Genomic DNA, 17400 nt, shown 5'->3' on the forward strand with positions numbered 1-17400 from the left:
TTTTTTTTTTTTTTTTTTTTTTTTTTTTTGAAGTACCAGGAATTGAACCCAGGGGTGCTCAACCCCTGAGCCACATCCCCAGCCCTTTTTAGATTTTACTTTGAGACAGGGTTGCTTAGGCTCTGCTAAGTTGCTGAGGCTGGCCTCCAACTTGGGATCCTCCTGCCTCAGCCTCCCAAGCAGTTAGAGGTATATTCTGCTCCTGGAGGGCATTATTATTATTATTATTCCTTCAAGTCACAGGGCTGCAGGTGGTCAGAGACAGACATTCCGTCCTTGACTGTTTATCTGTTCATATTTATTAGAGAGCCACTGAGATAAGGAGTGACTGGCTAACCCGTGGTCTCCTGCATGTCAAAAAGGCCAAACCAGGATTTGAACTCAGGGTGGGCCTGGTTCCTAAGCCCCGGGCTCATTTTTTGTGCTTGATTACTCTTCTGATTCCGCAGAGGGTTTTTTTGTTTGTTGTTTGCTTGGGTACTGGAGGTTGGACCTGCGGGTGCTTTACTACCAAGCTATGTGCCCAGCGCCCCCACTTTTTTTTTGTGGTGCTGGACATTGAACCCAAGGCCTTGTGCATGCCAGCCAACTGAGCTCTACCAACTGAGCTACATCCCTGTCCACATGCCCAGCCCTTTAAAAAAATGTTCTTTTAGATTTTGAAACAGGCTCTCACTAAGCTGCTGAGGCTGGCCTCCAACTTTCGATCCTCCTACCTCAGCCTCCAGAGTCCTTGGGATTACAGGTGTGAGCCACCACACCCAACTCCCTCTGAGTTTGTGCAGATGATCCTGATATATATATATATAAAATTTTTATTTTGGTACCAGGGATTGAACCCAAAGGTGCTTAATCACTGAGCCACATCCCCAGCCCCTTTTTATTTATTTTGAGACAGGGTCTCACTAAATTGCTGAGGCTGGCCTCCAACTTGCGATCCTCCTGCCTCAGCCTCCCAGATCGGCTGGGATTACAAGTGTGCCACCCCCACCCATCTTAAGATTCCTGAAAGTTCAATGAATCCAGTAAAAATGCAGTTGTGGCCATTGCATTTACTGAGAGAAGTAAACTTGGGGCTTTTTTTTTTTTTTCTTTTTTGAAATCAAGTTTTTCATAGTAAGGATTGGCTCAAAGAATCAGGATTTTGATCAATTAACTAGAACATTTAGATTGCCACAGGCAGCTCACATGGGCTGCCCGCTAGATTCTGTGTCATTTCTTGTACCCTCATGGATGCCTTTGGCTCTTGCTCCCAGGACTTAAAAAGTGAGTCAGAGAACTGGGCGCCTGCCTGAAATTACAGTAGTTCTGGAGGCTGAGGCAGGAGGATAGCAAGTTGGAGGCCAGCCTCAGCAACTTAGGGAGACCCTAAACAATTTGGGGAGACCCTATCTCTAAATAAAATACAGAATAGGGCTGGGGATGGGGCTTATAGATCAAGTGCCCCCCCTGGGTTCAATACCCAGTACCCCCCCAAAAAAGAAAGCACATTGGTCTCAGCCCAGGTGACTTGGTTGTGAGGCCCTGGGTTAAAGAGTTTCTCCTTGATTTGTTTTTGAAGATAAAATCCACTTGCATGGTTCAAATTCCAAAATTTCCAAGACTTAAAAGGTATACAGAAAAGCTAGGTGTGGGGCTGAGTGTCTGGTATCCCAGTCACCTGGGAGGCTGAGGCCGGAGGATCGCAAGGTTGAGGCCAGCCTCAGCAATTTCTCGAGAACCTATCTCAAAATAAATAAAAAGGGGCTGGGGATGTGTCTCTATGGTTCAAATAAAATGATAAACAGGAAAGATGTCCCTTTTACCTTTGTCTTCTAAACAGTGTCCTCTAAAAAGAAGAATTTCTAGTGTATTCCAAAAATGCTATTGTAAATAAAACCCCAAAGTGCATAATGCACACTAATATCCGCTTGCTATTGTTACCGTGTCCTCCCTGGTGACACAGAGGACAGGTCTGGGTTTGCCCTTCCCTTCCCACCTGCACCCCCCCCACCAGGAAATCTCAGCTGGTTCTAAATCCTTACAAGGTCTTGGTGGCTCTTGAGTCCCTGTTATCTGGGGCGACACAAAGGCCTGTTATGTAAACTGGGTTTTAAAGATCACTAGACTCGGCCTCTGGAGCAGAGCTGAGGCTGGCCTTGTTCAAGTGTCTCCCCTTGATTAAATTCTCCACTGGGGACAGGCCACATCTCTTCTCCCACCAGGTAGAGTGTGTGTCCTTGGGCCTGGGCCTTGGATTTCAGGACCTTTGGTTTTCAGTCTCAAGTGGCCCTCATCCCCACCTGTCATTTTGAATTTTCTGGCTTTCAGAAGAAAGGGCAGTTAGCTGGGTGTGGGGCATGTGGGGGCGCACATGCCTGTCATCCCAAATCTCAGCTCTGGAGGCTGAGGCAGGAGGATCGCAAGGTGGAGGCCAGCCTCGACCACTTAGTGAGGCCCTGAGCAACTCAGTGAGACCCTGTCTCTAAATAAAATAGAAAAAGGGCTGGGGACGGGGCTCAGGGCTTGAGGACCCCCTGGGTTCAATCCCTGGGACCAAAAAAAATTAATTAATATTAATTTTAAGAAAATTTTATTGCTATGATCCACAGACCATAAATCACTCCACCCAGTGTACAATTCCGTGATTTGTCCTTGTTTGTTACTATGGTCACAGAATTGTCCAAACGTCACCACAGCCCATTTTAGGGTATTTCCATCATCCCAAAAGAACTCGACTGTCACTCCCAGATGCCACTCCTCCGGCCCCCTGGCAACCAACTGATCTATTTTCTGTCGCTATGGATCGGCTTGCTCTGGACTTCCCAACAGGGTGGGGACTCTGGCTTTTCTTGGAGCATAATTTTTTCAGGGTCCAAGTTAATTTTTATGTTCTTTCTTCTCTTCCCCCCACTTTGCCCTGCCCCCAGTGATTAGCACTTATCTGAATCATTATATATATGTATGTGTGTATATATTTATTTATTTTATTTTTTAAATTTTCATTTTATTTATTTATATTTTTTTGGTCCCAGGGATTGAACCCAGGGGTGCTTAACCACTGAGCCCCGTCCCCAGCCCTTTTTATATTTTATTTAGAGACAGGGTCTCGCTGAGTGGCTCAGGGCCTTGCTAAGTGGCTGAGGCTGGCCTCCACTTTGCGATCCTCCTGCCTCAGCCTCCCAAGTCGCTGGGATGACAGGTGTGCAGCACCGCGCTCAGTTTCATTTCTTTTTATTTTCAAAGATTCCTCTTTGCTTTTTGGAATTTGTTTCTTGGAGTAAAAAGATCCGGAGCCTTGGGGCTAGGGAGACCCTAGATTCCATCCCAGTGAGGTGGGGGGTAAGGAAGGTACTTGAACTGATCTTTTTTTCCTCTCCAGAGCCTCAAGCAAGTTGAAATGGAATTAAAAGGGAAGAGAACTCAGGAACCAGGGGTGCTGCCCTGGAATCCCAGTGGCTGGGGAGGCTGAGGCAGGAGGATGGCAATTTGGAGGCCAGCCTCAGCAACTCAGCAAGATCCTGTCTCTAAATAAAATATGACAAGGGCTGGGGAGGTGGCTCAGGGGTTGAGTGTCTCTGCGTTCAATTCTGGATACCAAAAAATAAAAAGAGAAGAAACACCCCAGTAGCTCAGAATATATAGGCCAAAGTCCTTCCTTGAGGGTCTCCAAGATCCATTTTTCTGCGTATTTCTGTGTCACTCTGTTGCTGTCCTTCTCTTTACTCTGCTCCAAACAATTCTTTTTGCTTTCTTTGAATGTACCAGTCACGGTCTCTGCCCCAGGGAACATATTAGCCCATTTTCCGTTGCTATAACAAAGTGCCCGAGGCCAGATACCTTATAGAGCAAAAAGGTTCATGTGCCTCATGGTCTTCAGTATTGCGAAGCATGACAGCAGCATCTGCTCAGCTTGACACCCCCTTGGCCACCTCATGTCATGCCAGATGGCATCACGGGAAGGTGGGGTGGGGGGAAGGCTTGTGAAGGGGAGAGATCACACAATGAGACAGGAGGCCCGAGCTGAGAAGTGTCCGGCTTCCTCTGACAACAGGAGTTACCTGGGTTCCCATCTAGGGGACACCCCTGTCACTCCCCTCCAAGGGCTCCATCACCTCGACCCCACCCCAGTAAGGACCAGATGCACCTCGTGAACCCTCCACATGCTCCAAATGACCGCAGGGCCTTGGGACTGCCTCCTTTCCAGAATGTTCTCTGGGCTCCCTCTCTGTCCAGTGGGTATGTCAGGGGGGCCATCCTGAGGTTCACTCCTCCCAGAATGCACAGCTCCTGTCTCTCCCAGAATGCACAGCTCCTGTCTCTGTCTCTGTTTGGTTTTTCTTATCACTCTCCAGTGGACTTGTATTATTATTATTGTTATTATTATTATTTCAGCACCAAGGATTGAACCCAGGGCTTCCAGACCATAAGGCACGTCCCCAGCCCTTTGCCCTTTTTATTTTTTTTATTTAGAGACAGGGTCTCACTGAGTTGCTTAGGGGCTCCCTAAGTTGTGGAGGCTGGCCTCCAACTTGCAATCCTCCTGCCTCAGCCTCCCAAGTCACTGGGCTTATGGGCGTGCACCACCGCACATGGCTGTTTTAATTGTTTTGCAGTCAGGATCATCTTCTGTTAAGAGTGGACATCTTACTGGATGACCCCATCAGGGAGCTGGTCTTGGTGAACATGTCACGTCTACTTGAAAAAAAATGTGCCCTTGTGCAGGGTTGGATGTTTTGTTCTAGAAATGTCAAGACTGAGTCAAGAGTGTTGCTTAGACACTTGTCATCCTGCTATCCCCCCCGCCATTGTGAATGAGCACCCACATATCAGAGAGGACACTCAGCCTTTGGTTTTGGGGGACTGGCTTATTTCACTCAGCGTGATCATCTCTAGCTCCGTCCATGTACCATGTACCATCAAATGCCATCATTTCATTCTTCTTGATGGCTGTGTAATATTCCACTGTGTATATGGACCCCAGTTTCTTTATCCATTCATCTGTTGAAGGGCACCTGTCAATTTTTCTGAAAGGGGTGTCAAAATCTTCAACTATATTTTTGGACTTATTTTTCCCTTTATTTGCATACTTTTTTTTTTCTTTAAGAAATTTAAAACTGTCATTAGACTGTATGAGATGCGCACAGCTTGGTACCATTGTGTCTCTGATAAAAGACCCTTTTGTCATTATCTTTAGTTTGGTTGTGAGATTCGGTCTTGCTGTGCTGCCCAAGCTGGTCTCTAACTCCTGGGCTGAAGAGATCCTCCTGACTCAGCCTCCCCAATATTAAATGTCATTTATTTCTTGTAGCTCTTTATTTGGAATGGCTCCTTGGCCTGAAATTACAGTATATCATTTACATACTTTCTCATGGATATTTTATATTTATGTATAATTCATGTCCTTTCTTCCTATTTGTATCCTTATAGCATATCTTGGTGGATGGCATATATTTGGGTCTTATTATTATTATTTATTTGCATCTTGTCTTTTTTTAATCTGATATCTGGCTTTTAACTCAATCATTTAGTGAATTTATGTTTCCTTATTTGTTTATTTATTGATCCTGGGGATTGAACTCCAGAGCCCCATCCCCAGCCCTTTTGATGTGCTATTTAGAGACAGGGTCTCACTAAGTTGTTGAGGCTGGCCTCCAACTTGTGGTCCTCCTGCCTCAGCCTCCGGATCCTCTGGGATGACAGCAAGCGCTGCTCTCTGGGTCTCAGGTGGCTTGTCCCTGTGGATCTGCTGGGGGCATGGTTCTGTGGGTCCCCCTCCCTGTCCCTGTGCTCAGCGATCCCCCCCATTCAGGCACCCTTCTCCCCACAGCTGCAGATCTGGGACACGGCCGGCCAGGAGCGCTTCCGCACCATCACCCAGAGCTACTACCGCAGCGCCAACGGCGCCATCCTGGCCTACGACATCACCAAGCGGAGCTCCTTCCTGTCGGTCCCACACTGGATCGAGGACGTGCGGAAGTACGCAGGCGCCAACATCGTGCAGCTGCTGATCGGTGAGCTGGGGGCGGGGCGGGGCCTGGGGGGGGCCACAGAGGTCTTTGCCCCGCCCCCTTTTCTAGTTACCGGATTGAACCCAGGAGCCTTTACCACCGAACCACCCCTCCTTCCTTCTGTTTTTAATTTTGAGACAGAGTCTTGCTCAGTGGCTCGGGGACTGACATCCCAGCAGCTCGGGAGGCTGAGGCAGGAGGATCACAAGGTGGAGGCCAGCCTCAGCAACTTAGGCCCTGAGCAACTCAGCGAGACCCTGTCTCTAAATAAAATATGAAAAGGGCTGGGGACGGGGCTCAGGGGTTAAGCACCCCTGGGACCAAAAAGAGAGAGAGAGAGAGAGGAGGTTTACCTTGGCTCCTAGTTCTAGAGGTCCAAGGCCAACGGGCTGTTTCTGCAGATGGCCTTGTTGCTGGCAGAGCCCCGTCACGGTCACGCGCAGCAGGCGACTTGCCTTATCTCTCTGGTTTTATGAATCAGGATTCCATCTTGGGGCTCCTCCCTGATGGCCATATCTACTCGCTGTGGCCACCCCTTGTGAACACTGCAATTGGATTGTTTCTACCCTGTGAGAACCTCACGGGTCATAAACCGCATCCTGAGTTGGTGTGAGGACAAACCATGTTCAAGTCATAGGACCCGTCAGGCCCAGTGTCCACGCCTGTAGTCCCAGTGACTCAGGAGGCTGAGGCGAGAGGATTGCAAGTTGGAGGCCAGCCTCTACATTTTACCAAGACCCTGTCTTAAAACGACTGAACGAGGGCCTGGGGTTAGCTCAGGTGCAGAATTTCCCTGAATTCCATCCCCTGCACCATCCATCACCCATCAATCAGCTTAAATCAGGTGGCCAGGTACAGTGGCCTCTGTTGCCTCAGGAGGCCAAGGCAGGAGGATCACTTGAGGCCACATGGTGAGGCCCTGTCTTTCAAATAAGGTGTTTTGGAATTATCTGGAAGGTTCCAGAACGATCTGGACGGTTCTGGAATGATCTAGCAGGTTCCAGAATGAGCTAGAAGGTTCCAGAATGATCTGGAAGAACCTAGGGGGCCAGCCACCTCCCTGGAGGGCAGCCACCCTTTGAGGGTTAACGAGGCCCTAAGCGACTTAGCAAACCCCACCTCACAATAAAAATAAATATATGAATAGGTACGGAAAGGGCCATGTCCTAGCTTGGTGGCCCAGTGCCACCAAAAAAAGGTTAGAATTAAAAAGGCCGTTTTAAGAAAGATTGTTGACTGACTGACTGACTCCACAGGACAGCTCAGGGGGAAGGGTTTACTGAGGCTCCTCGATTTAGAGGCCGTGTCTGTGGTCCCTGACCCCAAGGCTCTGGGCCTGGGTGAGGTGGGTGACAAGGACGGCCCTGCTCAGGTGGCCTTGGGCCCGCTCACTGCCCCACGTCTCCCCCCAGGGAACAAGGCGGACCTGGCTGAGCTCCGGGAGGTGCCGCTGGCCGAGGCCCAGAGCCTGGCCCGGCACTACGACATCCTGTGCGCCATCGAGACCTCGGCCAAGGACTCGCGCAACGTGGAGGAGGCCTTCCTCAGGGTGGCCACGGAGCTCATCATGCGGCACGGTGGCCCCTTGTTCAGCGAGAAGAGCGGCGACCACATCCAACTGGACAGCAAGGACGTGGCCGAGGGCTGGGGCTGTGGCTGCTGACCGGCCTCCGTCCCCCTCCGCCCCCCTGGCACCTTCCAGAGCTGGGGGAGCCGCGGGGGCCACCCTGTGACCCGCCACCCTGTGATCTGGCAGGAGCAGGAGCCCAGGGCAGGTGGGAGCCCGTCCTTCACATGCCAAGACTGGCCTGAGCCCCGCAGGGCCACCACAGTGGGAAAGGGGCCGAGGTCCAACCTGTGACCACCTTCTGCCCAGCAGGTGGCTGCCCCCCTAGCTTCTTCTAGATCATTCCAGAACCTTCCAGATCATTCTGGAACCTTCCAGATCATTCCGGAAATTTCTAGATCATTTCCGGAACCTTCCAAATCCCTCTGGAGCCTCTGTCTGGAGCCCAGAGAGCAAGATGACCTGGGCAGCCAACTGGACTCGTCCCTCGGGCTGCCCTTCCTCCTGCACTGCCAGCCCCAGGCCCCGCACCCTGGGCCTGGCTCCTGCCTTATCAGGACCTCGGGTTTTTCTGGTTTTCCATGGAGCTTGTCAGGTGGCCCAAGAGTGGGGTCGTGGCCCGTGGCCAGCTGGGCACTGTTTGTTGGCTTGCGGCCCAGGGACTGGCCACTCAGGTCACACCGTAGCTGATCCCTGAGTGCTGGCTCAGAAGTCTGGCCAGTAGGGGACGAGGCAGGGACAGGCCTCAGAGGCCAGGGCAGCTCGGGAGGCCCTGGGTCCCTCCTCAGTGCCAGGACAGACGGAGGACTCCTCAAGACGGTCGGGGGGGGACCTGGAGGCCCGAGCCTGTCATCCCAGCAGCTTGGGAGGCAGGAGGATCACAAGTTGGAGGCCAGCCTCAGCCACTCAGGAAGACCCTGACGCTAAATAAAATCTAGAAAGGGCTGGGGACGGGGCTCCGTGGTGAGGCACCCCTGGGTTCCATCCCTGGGACCAAAAAAAAAAAAAATTGACCCTCCACCTGTGCTGGGTGCTGGGGCCTCTTGGAAAATAGCATCAGGGACCCTGAGGGGTCCCAGTGACTGACTGAAGGGACCTGGGACCCAGTGTCAGCTCCTTGTGCACCGACACCCCTTCCCCCACCACATAAATCCGCTGTCTCTTCAGCTGAGGCCACTTCCCTGCGGTTCCTCCCAGGCTGGGCCGCCTCAGCCCCAACGTAGGGACAGCAGGAAGTGGGCGGAGCCAGAGGGGCCGGGAGCTGAAGAAGAGTCCTCAGGTCTGGGTGGACCACTGGTATTTTCTACTCCAAAGCAGGAGGTGGGGCCCCTGTCGCCCTGGCCTGTGGTCTGCATTGGCCCCATTCCCAGGTTAGGGGGCCAGGTGCAGGTGTCCTGGGGCCTGGTGGCCCGGTTTCCGGCTCCAGCGCAGGGGTGGCCTGTGGTTCTAGAAGGGGGGAGGGGCTGGGCCAGGGCCACACGGAGGGTGTCATGGCAGAGCTCAGGTACTACCTGAGGGCAGGTCGTACCCATCCCTGAAGGTGTCTTTCTGCCTCAGAGGTCCCCAGATGCATCTGGGACCCGGTGTGCCAGGAATAGTATGTAGCCAAGATGTGGTGGCCCGCCTGTCACCGCAGCTGTTCAGGAGGCTGAGGCAGGAGGATGGCAAGGTGGAGGCCAGCCTCAGCCACTTAGGCCCTGAGCAGCTCAGCGAATCCCTGTCTCTAAATGAAACACGAAACAGGGCTGGGGACGGGGGCTCCGTGGTCCAGGGCCCCTGGGTTCAGTCCCTGGTGCCAAAAAAAGAAAGAAAAAAAATGCTACTAATGACCCAGCAGGACACATGTCACCAGGGCCCTGCCCCAGGACCCTCTGGCCAGAGCCATTTCCCACAGCGAAGGCCGCATGCTGCAGGCCCTTCTGGGTCCCACCAGGAGGGGCCTCGCTGTCCCTGGGGGTTGGGCCTCTGTCCAGTGGAGACCTGGGCTTGGGTACAGGAGGGTGGGGACTGTGTGACACAAAACCTGCCGTGTCCTTCCGGGCAGCCTGGCGGCCTCCCAGGGGCCCAGGGCCTGGGGGCACTTTAATCTCTTCCTTTGTTTATAAAGTGCCCAACCCCAGGAGCAGGTGGGGCCGGGACAGCAGGAAGGGGGCGGAGCCAGAGGGGCCCGGGCAGAAGAAGAGTCCGCGGGTCTGGGTGGACCCCTGGGATTTTCTACTCCAAAGCAGGAGTGGAGCTGGGGACCCTCCCAGAGATGCCAGAGAGGTTTTCTTTCTCCTTCCAGGAGGGGACCGGTCCCCAGGACCCGGCCCCTGGGTGGGGCAAGGAGAAAGCTCCCGATTCATATTGAATTCAGTTTCTCTCTCCAGCGGGACCCGCCCACCCTCAGGGCCGGGACAGGGCGGGTGGCAGGGGCCCAGCCAGCCCCGGGGGTGGGTGTTATTTGCATTTGGGGATTTTTCACGTCACCTATTTATGAATATTAGAAAGTCTTTGTATCAAATCTATTTTTGAAAACTTGGAGAAGTGGCCTCTTTCGGACCCTCAGAGCCAGAGTGCGAATCCTGATCCATTAAACCGATTCTGAAACCCGCCATCTGTGTCTCTCCTCTGTGAGCCCCAGGCCTCTCCTGCACCCCCTTTGGTGACAGGGAGTCAGAGACTACAGGACAAAAGAGGCCTGGGGTTGGGTCCTGTCTCGGGGAATGCTGTATGGCCTTGGGGAACTCACTGCCCCTCTCTGGGCTGTAGGTTCCCCAGGGGGGAACGGTATCGGGAGGGCTCTTTGGTGACTCTTTCTGCTTCGTGGTGGCAGGCACACAGTGGGTCCTCGGGATGCCTTTGTGCCTCAGTCGGGTACCCGGATGAGAAGCCTGGGTGCCCACAGTCCACCCGTGTGACCTAGATCTGTCTCTGGTCACTGCTGAGATGGAGGCTTTCCTGCTTTTGTGGCCTCCCGAGGGAAACGGGGACAGACGTATGAGATGAGGGTCAGACCAGCCTCCGACGAATCCCAGGTCCAACCAGGTGTGGTGGCCCATAGCATGTCATCCCAGGGGCTTGGGAGGCTGAGGCAGGAGGATCGCAAGTTGGAGGCCAGCCTCAGCAAAAGCAAGGCCCTGAGCAACTCAGGGAGACCCTGTCTCTAAATAAAATAGAAAAAGGGCTGGGGACGGGGCTCAAGGGTCAAGTGCCCCTGGGTTCAGTCCCTGGTGCCACAATGACATGAAATGGGATGCAGAGTCCCTCTCAGCTGTCCTGTGGGTGGCTTCTCTTGGGGACCTAAATAGGGACACCCCTGTGTTTCCCAGAATATCTGCACACGGGGGTCTGTCCCGACACTCCAAGGTGCTCACAGGAAAAGTGTCACTTGGAAGAGAGAGCCTGTCCTTTGGGCCCCTGTGTTAACTTGCCAAGTTGTGTCCTTAAGGTCTTGGCCTTGAAAAAATGTTACTTATGACAATTTTGGTCACAATGCTGCTATTTTTTTTTTTTTTTGGAATTGAACCCAGGAGCCCTTCACCACGGAGCCCTGTCCCCAGCCCTTTTTATTTTATTTTTTTTAAATTTTTTGAGATAGGGTCTCACTAAGTGGTTGAGGCTGGCCTCCACCTTGCGATCCTCCTGCCTCGGCCTCCCGAGCTGCTGGGATGGCCGACGTGGACCCACGGCGCTCAGTATCAGAGCCTGAGTTTCTAGAAGAATCCAGACTCAGGTGACCAGAAGGCAAAGCAAGTCTCTGAACTCAACAGAAAAGAGCCCAGCAGCGAGTTTATTGTGGGGTGATGAGGCCTCCTGGCCTCCCGGCCTCCTGGCCTCCCGGTCTGCAGGGGACTTTAGGGCCAGGGCTCCGTGGAGATGCACAGCAGCCGAGCCAGGAGCACCAGGCCCAGGATGGCCACAGCCCCCAGGGCCACGTCCCACCAGACCCCGGGGTAGACCCAGGTGTCCTGGACGTGCCAACCGCAGTTGCCCAGTTGGAAGCCGGTCAGGTGGCCCAGGGGACGGCCGGTGGCCAGGTCCGGGCTGGCGCAGCGCAGGTCCTCCAGGGCCTCGGGCAGGCGGTCCTCCAGCCAGAGGCGCAGGTAGGTGAGGTGGCAGTCACAGTGCCAGGGGTTGCCGGCCACCTCCAGGGTCTGCAGCTGGGGCAGGTGGTCCAGGGCCCCTGGGGACACTGACCTCAGGCTGTTGTTGGACAGCAGCAGGCGGCGGGTGCGGGCGGGCAGGGCGGGCAGTGTCCCCAGGCCCCGGGCCTGGCAGTCCACGACCAGCCCCATGGATGGCAGGCTGCGGCAGGTGCAGGGGACAGGGCAGTCGGGGGTGGCCTCGGCCAGGGCCCAGCACAGGACAAGGACGCCCCAGGCAGCCATCAGGCAGGCGGCTCTGTGGGCACAGGGGACCCGCTCAGGACGGCCTGGTCACCCACACCCAGGACCAGGGCCCCCACTGTCCTCCCTGGGCCTCGACTTTCCCCTCTGTGAATTGGGTGACAGCGGGCGGCCAGCTCGGGGCCTTCCTTGGGGACCCTCCCTGATAATCAGAAGGCAGGACAGACCAGGCGGGGGACCCTGTCCTGCTGTGGCTGTGAGTGTCCCCGTGGAGTACCAGGGATGGAACCCAGGGGCACTGAACCCCGGAGCCCTGTCCCCAGCCCTTTTTATATTTTATTGAGGGACAGGATCTCCCTGAGTGCCTTAGGGCTGAGGCTGGCCTCCACCTTGCGATCCTCCTGCCTCAGCCTCCCCAGCTCCGAGATGGCAGGCGTGCACCCCCCCTGCCCGGCTCCGTTCCCTTTTCTGAAGCTCCGCTTGTCCCTCCATGGCCCAGGTCCCCAGCAGCCTGGGAGGAGGGACAGGGACAGCCTTCTGTCTCCCTCCCGGCCCAGCGAGGACAGGCAGGGTGACAAAGGAACACTCACCTGTGGGCTTCGGTCGGGGCCCCCTCTGTGGCCTGTGCTGTCCTGGCGGAGGCTGTGGTGACAAAGCCCGGGGAGGAGGGGACAGTGGCTGCTATTTGAGTGACAGGAAGGGAAGGATGGAAATAGCCCGGCTTATCTGTCACCACCAGAGGAGGTGGCCCCAGGACCTTAGGCCTGTGCCCGGGGACGGAAGGGGACCCCAGGGGACTGACCTCCAGGACCTCAGGGGCTGGGCCTGCCCCAGAGAGAGACGGCTCCCCACTGGGCCCAGGAGGAGGGGAGGCCTCCTGGAGGAGGTGGCCCCTGGGATGAGAGACTCCGGGTTGTTCCCGTGACTGTTTTCCTCATCCGCGAAATGGAGCCACACCTCCCACCTGTCCCTGTCCCTGGCCGGCTCCGTCTTCCAGGTGCTCGGCCCCGGAGGCTCCCACTGGCCGAGGATTTTGAGGTCATTGAGGAGGTTACGACTCTTTGTTTCAATAAAACGAGGCTGGCCTCCGATTTGCAATCCTCCTGCCTCAGCCTCCTAAGCCATCATAGAACTTTTGTCTCCTGTAACTAAAAGGATCAAGCATGGTCCCTACTTGTGAGGCGAGAGGCCAGTGTGTCCCTGTGCACCTCAGCACGGGTGCTTTGACCTCTCACCCCTCCTTGTCCCCCTGGGGCGCTCAGGAACCAATTGGCTCTGGTCAGAAATGAAGAGTGTCCTTGTCCTATCTGTGACCAACTGTCATGTCTCTTTCCTTGTATGGCAGGGACCCTGGGTCTCTGGTTAAGTGACAGCAAGTTGACTTCGCTTCTGAAAAATACCTCCAGATGATTTAGACTGGGCCTGTCCTCCCAGAGGCTGGGGAGGCTGAGGCAGGAGGATGGCAAGGTGGAGGCCAGCCTCAGCCAAAGCGAGGCCCTGAGCAACTCAGCGAGACCCTGTCTCTAAATAAAATAGAAAAAGGGCTGGGGACGGGGCTCAGGGGTTCAGTGACCCTGGGTTCCATCCCTGGGACCCCCCCCCCCCAAAAAAAAACCCACAAAAATCCTCCATAATTTTAAAAGGGAACTCAAAAGTATTAGGTAGAGATCTGAGATCACAGGCGACTTCCGGGGGCCTGGGGACATTGTAATGCGTTACACTGGAGCTCCCTGACCCCCCCTGCGCCTGACCCCGGGCTGGCAGGTCACTGGAAGTCCCCTGTCCCTTCTTCCATCCGGGGAACGCGCTCTCCCCCTGGTGGCCAGAGTGTGGAACTACAGGGTACTTTTCGTTGTTCCTGGGGCCGTGGAAGGTCAAGTGCATGTTTTTGCCAGAAGGTGACAGAGAGGGACATTCGTTAGAACTTCCCAGAAAACATTTTTTTTAAATGAGTTGCAGACCCTTTGAGTAATCCCAGGGGAGGCCTTCTAGAAAGAGGCCAAAGTCAGGTGCAGGGCCCCACGCCTGTCATCCCAGAGGCTCGGGAGGCTGAGGCAGGAGGATCGCAAGGTGGAGGCCAGCCTCAGCCAAACTGAGGCCCTGAGCAGCTCAGCGAGACCCTGTCTCTAAATAAAATACAAAAAGGGCTGGGGACGGGGCTCAGGGGTCAAGTGGCTGAGGCCGGCCTCCACCTTGCGATCCTCCTGTCTCAGCCTCCTGAGCTGCTGGGATGACTGGTGTGCGCCACTGTGCCCGGCCCCCCACTTAGGACCTCACTACGATCATCCCCAACGTCATTGCTGTTGATATTTTGGGACACTCTTGTCTCTTACACCAAAGAAAAAATGAGTAAAAATCAAGGTTTTTTATTTTACTGTGTCTTACTCAATCTTTTCTCATGATTTTCTTTTCTTTATGTGGATGCTGGGGGGTGGATTTACTATCCAGATACCTTCCTCTTGGCTTCTTAGTTACGGAAGTTTCTGGAAACATGTCCACCATGGCTCCTTGACTAGAATGTGTCAGAGACAGTCTCCATTTCTAATATTATTATTATTTTTATTATTATTTTATTTCTAATATTTCTCCCCCTCCTCAGCTCAGGAGGCTGAGGCAGGAGGATCACAAGGTGGAGGCCAGCCTCAGCCACTTAGCCAGGTCCTGGGGGTTGAACTCAGGGGCCCTCAACCCCTGAGCCCCGTCCCCAGCCCTTTTTCTATTTTATTTAGAGACAGGGTGGGGAGGAGTCGGGGAGGTCACAGGGGGCCTTTGGGGGTTCCTTGGATTGACACAGAGGCCCAGAAGGTGACTTTGCTCAGGGACGACGTTGCTCCCCTGTTGAGCAGGTGGGACGAGCTGACATCGAGGACCTGCCAAACCTCCTCGGGCCACTTTGGGGGCACGGACCACGCCTGCAGCCTGGGGGAGCTGGAGGCCCACATCGAGAGGCTGGTGGGGCAGCTGCAGGCCCAGGGCTTCGGTGGGAAGGCCCTGGGGACACCCGTGGAGGAGGTCAGCAGGGCCCCGGGACAGTGGGGGGGGACAGTCCTAGAGTCTCTCATGGCGAGAAGGACCAGGGCCCTGTGCCCGCTCACGGGTGAGAAAACCAGGACTCAGAAAGGAGAGGCCATTTCCTTCCATCGAGATTTGTTGGGTGTGACGGAAAAGGTCCCATGTCAAAGCCAGGCTCAATGGCCCGCGCCTGTCACCCCAGCAATTTGGGAGGCTGAGGCAGGAGGATCGCAAGGTGGAGGCCAGCCTCAGCCACTTATAGCAAGGCCCTGAGCAACTCAGCGAGACCCTGTCTTGGAATAAAATAGAAAAAGGGCTGGGGACGGGGCTCAGGGCTTGAGTGGCTGAGGCTGGCCTCCACCTTGGGATCCTCCTGCCTCAGCCTCCCAAGCTGCTGGGAGGACAGGCCACCAGGCCCTGCTCCCAGATGGACTTCTTTGCCTGACACCTGTACAAATGTCTTTTCAAAACAGAAGAAACCAGACCAAGAGAGAAGGGACAGTGGAGTCCTCCGACTGGGACATAAGATGCACAAGTTCTTAGATCAGGTTCCACGTGTGCTGTGCAACTTTGGGCCAGGCACTTGACTCCTCTGGGCCTCACTGCCAAACTAAGGGGGTCTGGGGGGTTCATCTGCCCGGTGGGCAGGAGGCAGCTGGACATGATGACCTCTGGAGAAGGCTCAGGCAGGACCGTGACCCTGTGGGGTGCTCCGAGGATGGGGCGAGACATCCGGGTGAACGCTGTCCCCGCAGGTAGAGTCCCAGAAGGGGGCGGAGGACGAGCGCCTGAGGCTGGAGCTACAGATGGTGGAGACGGAGCGGGTGCGGCTGTCGCTGCTGGAGGAGAAGCTGGCCGACGTCCTGCAGCTCCTGCAGAGGCTCCTCGACCTGGTGGGCCCACGGCAGAGGGGACAGGGTCGTGTCCACAGCGGCATGTGGCCTCCACTCAGGCTGGAGGCTGTCACCCCATTTGGGGACAGTACTGTGCGTGGAACCCGGGGTCACTCAACCCCTGAGCCCCGTCCCCAGCCCTGTTTTGCATTTTATTTAGAGACAGGGTCTCGCTGAGTTGCTCAAGGCCTTGCTAAGTGGCTGAGGCTGGCCTCCACCTTGCGATCCTCCTGTCTCAGCCTCCCCAGTGCTGGGATGACAGGCGTGCACCACCGCACACATGATCTCTGAGGCAATGGCACCTGCTCGAGGCTCCATTCCCCCCACCAAGGGTCTGTGAGGAGCCCAGTGTGGCCAGCCCATGGGTGGGGACACTTTATCCATCCCCAGGTTGCTGCATAGAAACTCACCTGCTGAGGGACGACCCACCACCCGTGGTCTGACCCACTCCTGTCTCCGTTTCTTTTGAAGAACGTCTCGAAAAGAGCCCTGGGGCAGATCCTGCTGAGCACCCTGGACACCTGGAGGAACCCAGCACAGGGTAGGAGAGCGACTGGGCAGACGTTGAACAGCACTTCCTGTCCTCCATGTCCTGTTGTGTTTGGGTCCCCGGGATGGAACCCAGGGGTGCTTCACCCCTGAACCCCGTCCCCAGCCCCTTTTTCTATTTTATTTAGAGACAGGGTCTCCCTGAGTTGCTCAGGGCCTCAGTTTGGCTGAGGCTGGCCTCCACCTTGCGATCCTCCTGCCTCAGCCTCCCGAGCTGCTGGGATGACAGGCGTGGGCCACAGCCCCCGGCTTTCCTGAGTGTTCTGTCTGCACGGTGGTGACATGATTCCTGTCCTGAACATCCCTGCAGAGAGGGGGAGCTTCTGGCCCACGTTTCCTGGTTTCCCCCCTGGGTGCTGGGGACCATTCAGGACACTGGACAGACCTGAGCCCTGGCAGCGAACAAAGGCTCACACCGTGGTTCCTCATCCACCTGGGAGTCAGGAACGGGCTTTAGAGAGTTCAAAATATCGCGGGGGCACAGTGGCCATCATCCCAGCTGCTCAGGAGGCTGAGGCAGGAGGATCGCAAGGTGGAGGCCAGCCTCAGCCACTGAGCAAGGCCCTGAGCAACTCAGGGAGACCCTGTCTCTGAATGAAATAGAAAAAGGGCTGGGGACGGGGCTCAGGGGTCACGAGGACCAGCGTGTCCCCACTCCCCTGTCTCTTCTCTCTGTCCAGAAGGCACACCTGGGCCCTCGGCTGTGCTGGACGCCCTGCACCGAGCCCTGGCTGGCTGTGAGCTCCTGCAGAGGCCACCCCCAGGACAGGCCTCTCCGAACCCCGCTCTCGCCAACCCCCTTGTCCTGTCCTGCTGAGGTCACGGACACAGCCGGTGGGCACCGCTGGTCAGCCTGACCGCGATCCACCGGCCTCCACGACCGGCCTCACCACGGTCACATCATCAGCACTCAGGAGACCCTGAAGGCCACCCCTTCCTTGGGCCTTCCCCCACCTCCCTTCACAGTCCCTGCCTTCCTGACACCACAGTCCACAGTGAAGCCCTGCCTGAGTACAGTAGCACCCACTTGTCCTCCCAGTGACTCGGGAGGCTGAGGCAGG

At 55.5% G+C, this 17400-nt stretch overlaps 3 protein-coding genes across 3 annotated transcripts in view; 1 reads left to right on the plus strand and 2 right to left on the minus strand.

Annotated features, from left to right (window-relative positions):
- Rab43 (RAB43, member RAS oncogene family) overlaps positions 1-10151 on the plus strand; it is a 14746-nt gene extending 4595 nt beyond the window's left edge. Inside the window, exons 4-5 of the mRNA XM_048786256.1 lie at positions 5810-5993; positions 7403-10151. Of these exons, the coding sequence (XP_048642213.1) occupies positions 5810-5993; positions 7403-7653 (435 nt within the window). The 3' untranslated portion in view covers positions 7654-10151. The remainder of the gene's footprint in view (positions 1-5809; positions 5994-7402) is intronic.
- Positions 10152-11305: 1154 nt separating this feature from the next.
- On the minus strand, positions 11306-13382 carry Gp9 (glycoprotein IX platelet). The gene is made up of 2 exons (XM_015506757.2): positions 12476-13382; positions 11306-11940 (listed from the first exon to the last, which is right to left on the minus strand). The coding sequence occupies exon 2, from the start codon at positions 11925-11927 to the stop codon at positions 11394-11396; it is 534 nt and encodes a 177-aa protein (XP_015362243.1). The 5' UTR covers positions 11928-11940; positions 12476-13382; the 3' UTR covers positions 11306-11393.
- Positions 13383-13453: 71 nt separating this feature from the next.
- The window catches only part of Efcc1 (EF-hand and coiled-coil domain containing 1), a 25440-nt gene continuing 21493 nt past the window's right edge, over positions 13454-17400 (minus strand). Inside the window, exon 6 of the mRNA XM_048786257.1 lies at positions 13454-13671. Within this exon, the coding sequence (XP_048642214.1) occupies positions 13601-13671 (71 nt within the window). The 3' untranslated portion in view covers positions 13454-13600. The remainder of the gene's footprint in view (positions 13672-17400) is intronic.

The sequence above is a fragment of the Marmota marmota genome, unplaced genomic scaffold (assembly GCF_001458135.2).
Source record: "Marmota marmota marmota unplaced genomic scaffold, marMar, whole genome shotgun sequence".
NCBI classification, from domain to species: Eukaryota; Metazoa; Chordata; class Mammalia; order Rodentia; family Sciuridae; genus Marmota; species Marmota marmota.

Excerpts from the sequence above, each read along its gene's own strand:
- Gp9 (XM_015506757.2), bottom strand. The coding sequence starts at position 11,927 with ATGGCTGCCTGGGGCGTCCTTGTCCTGTGCTGGGCCCTGGCCGAGGCC.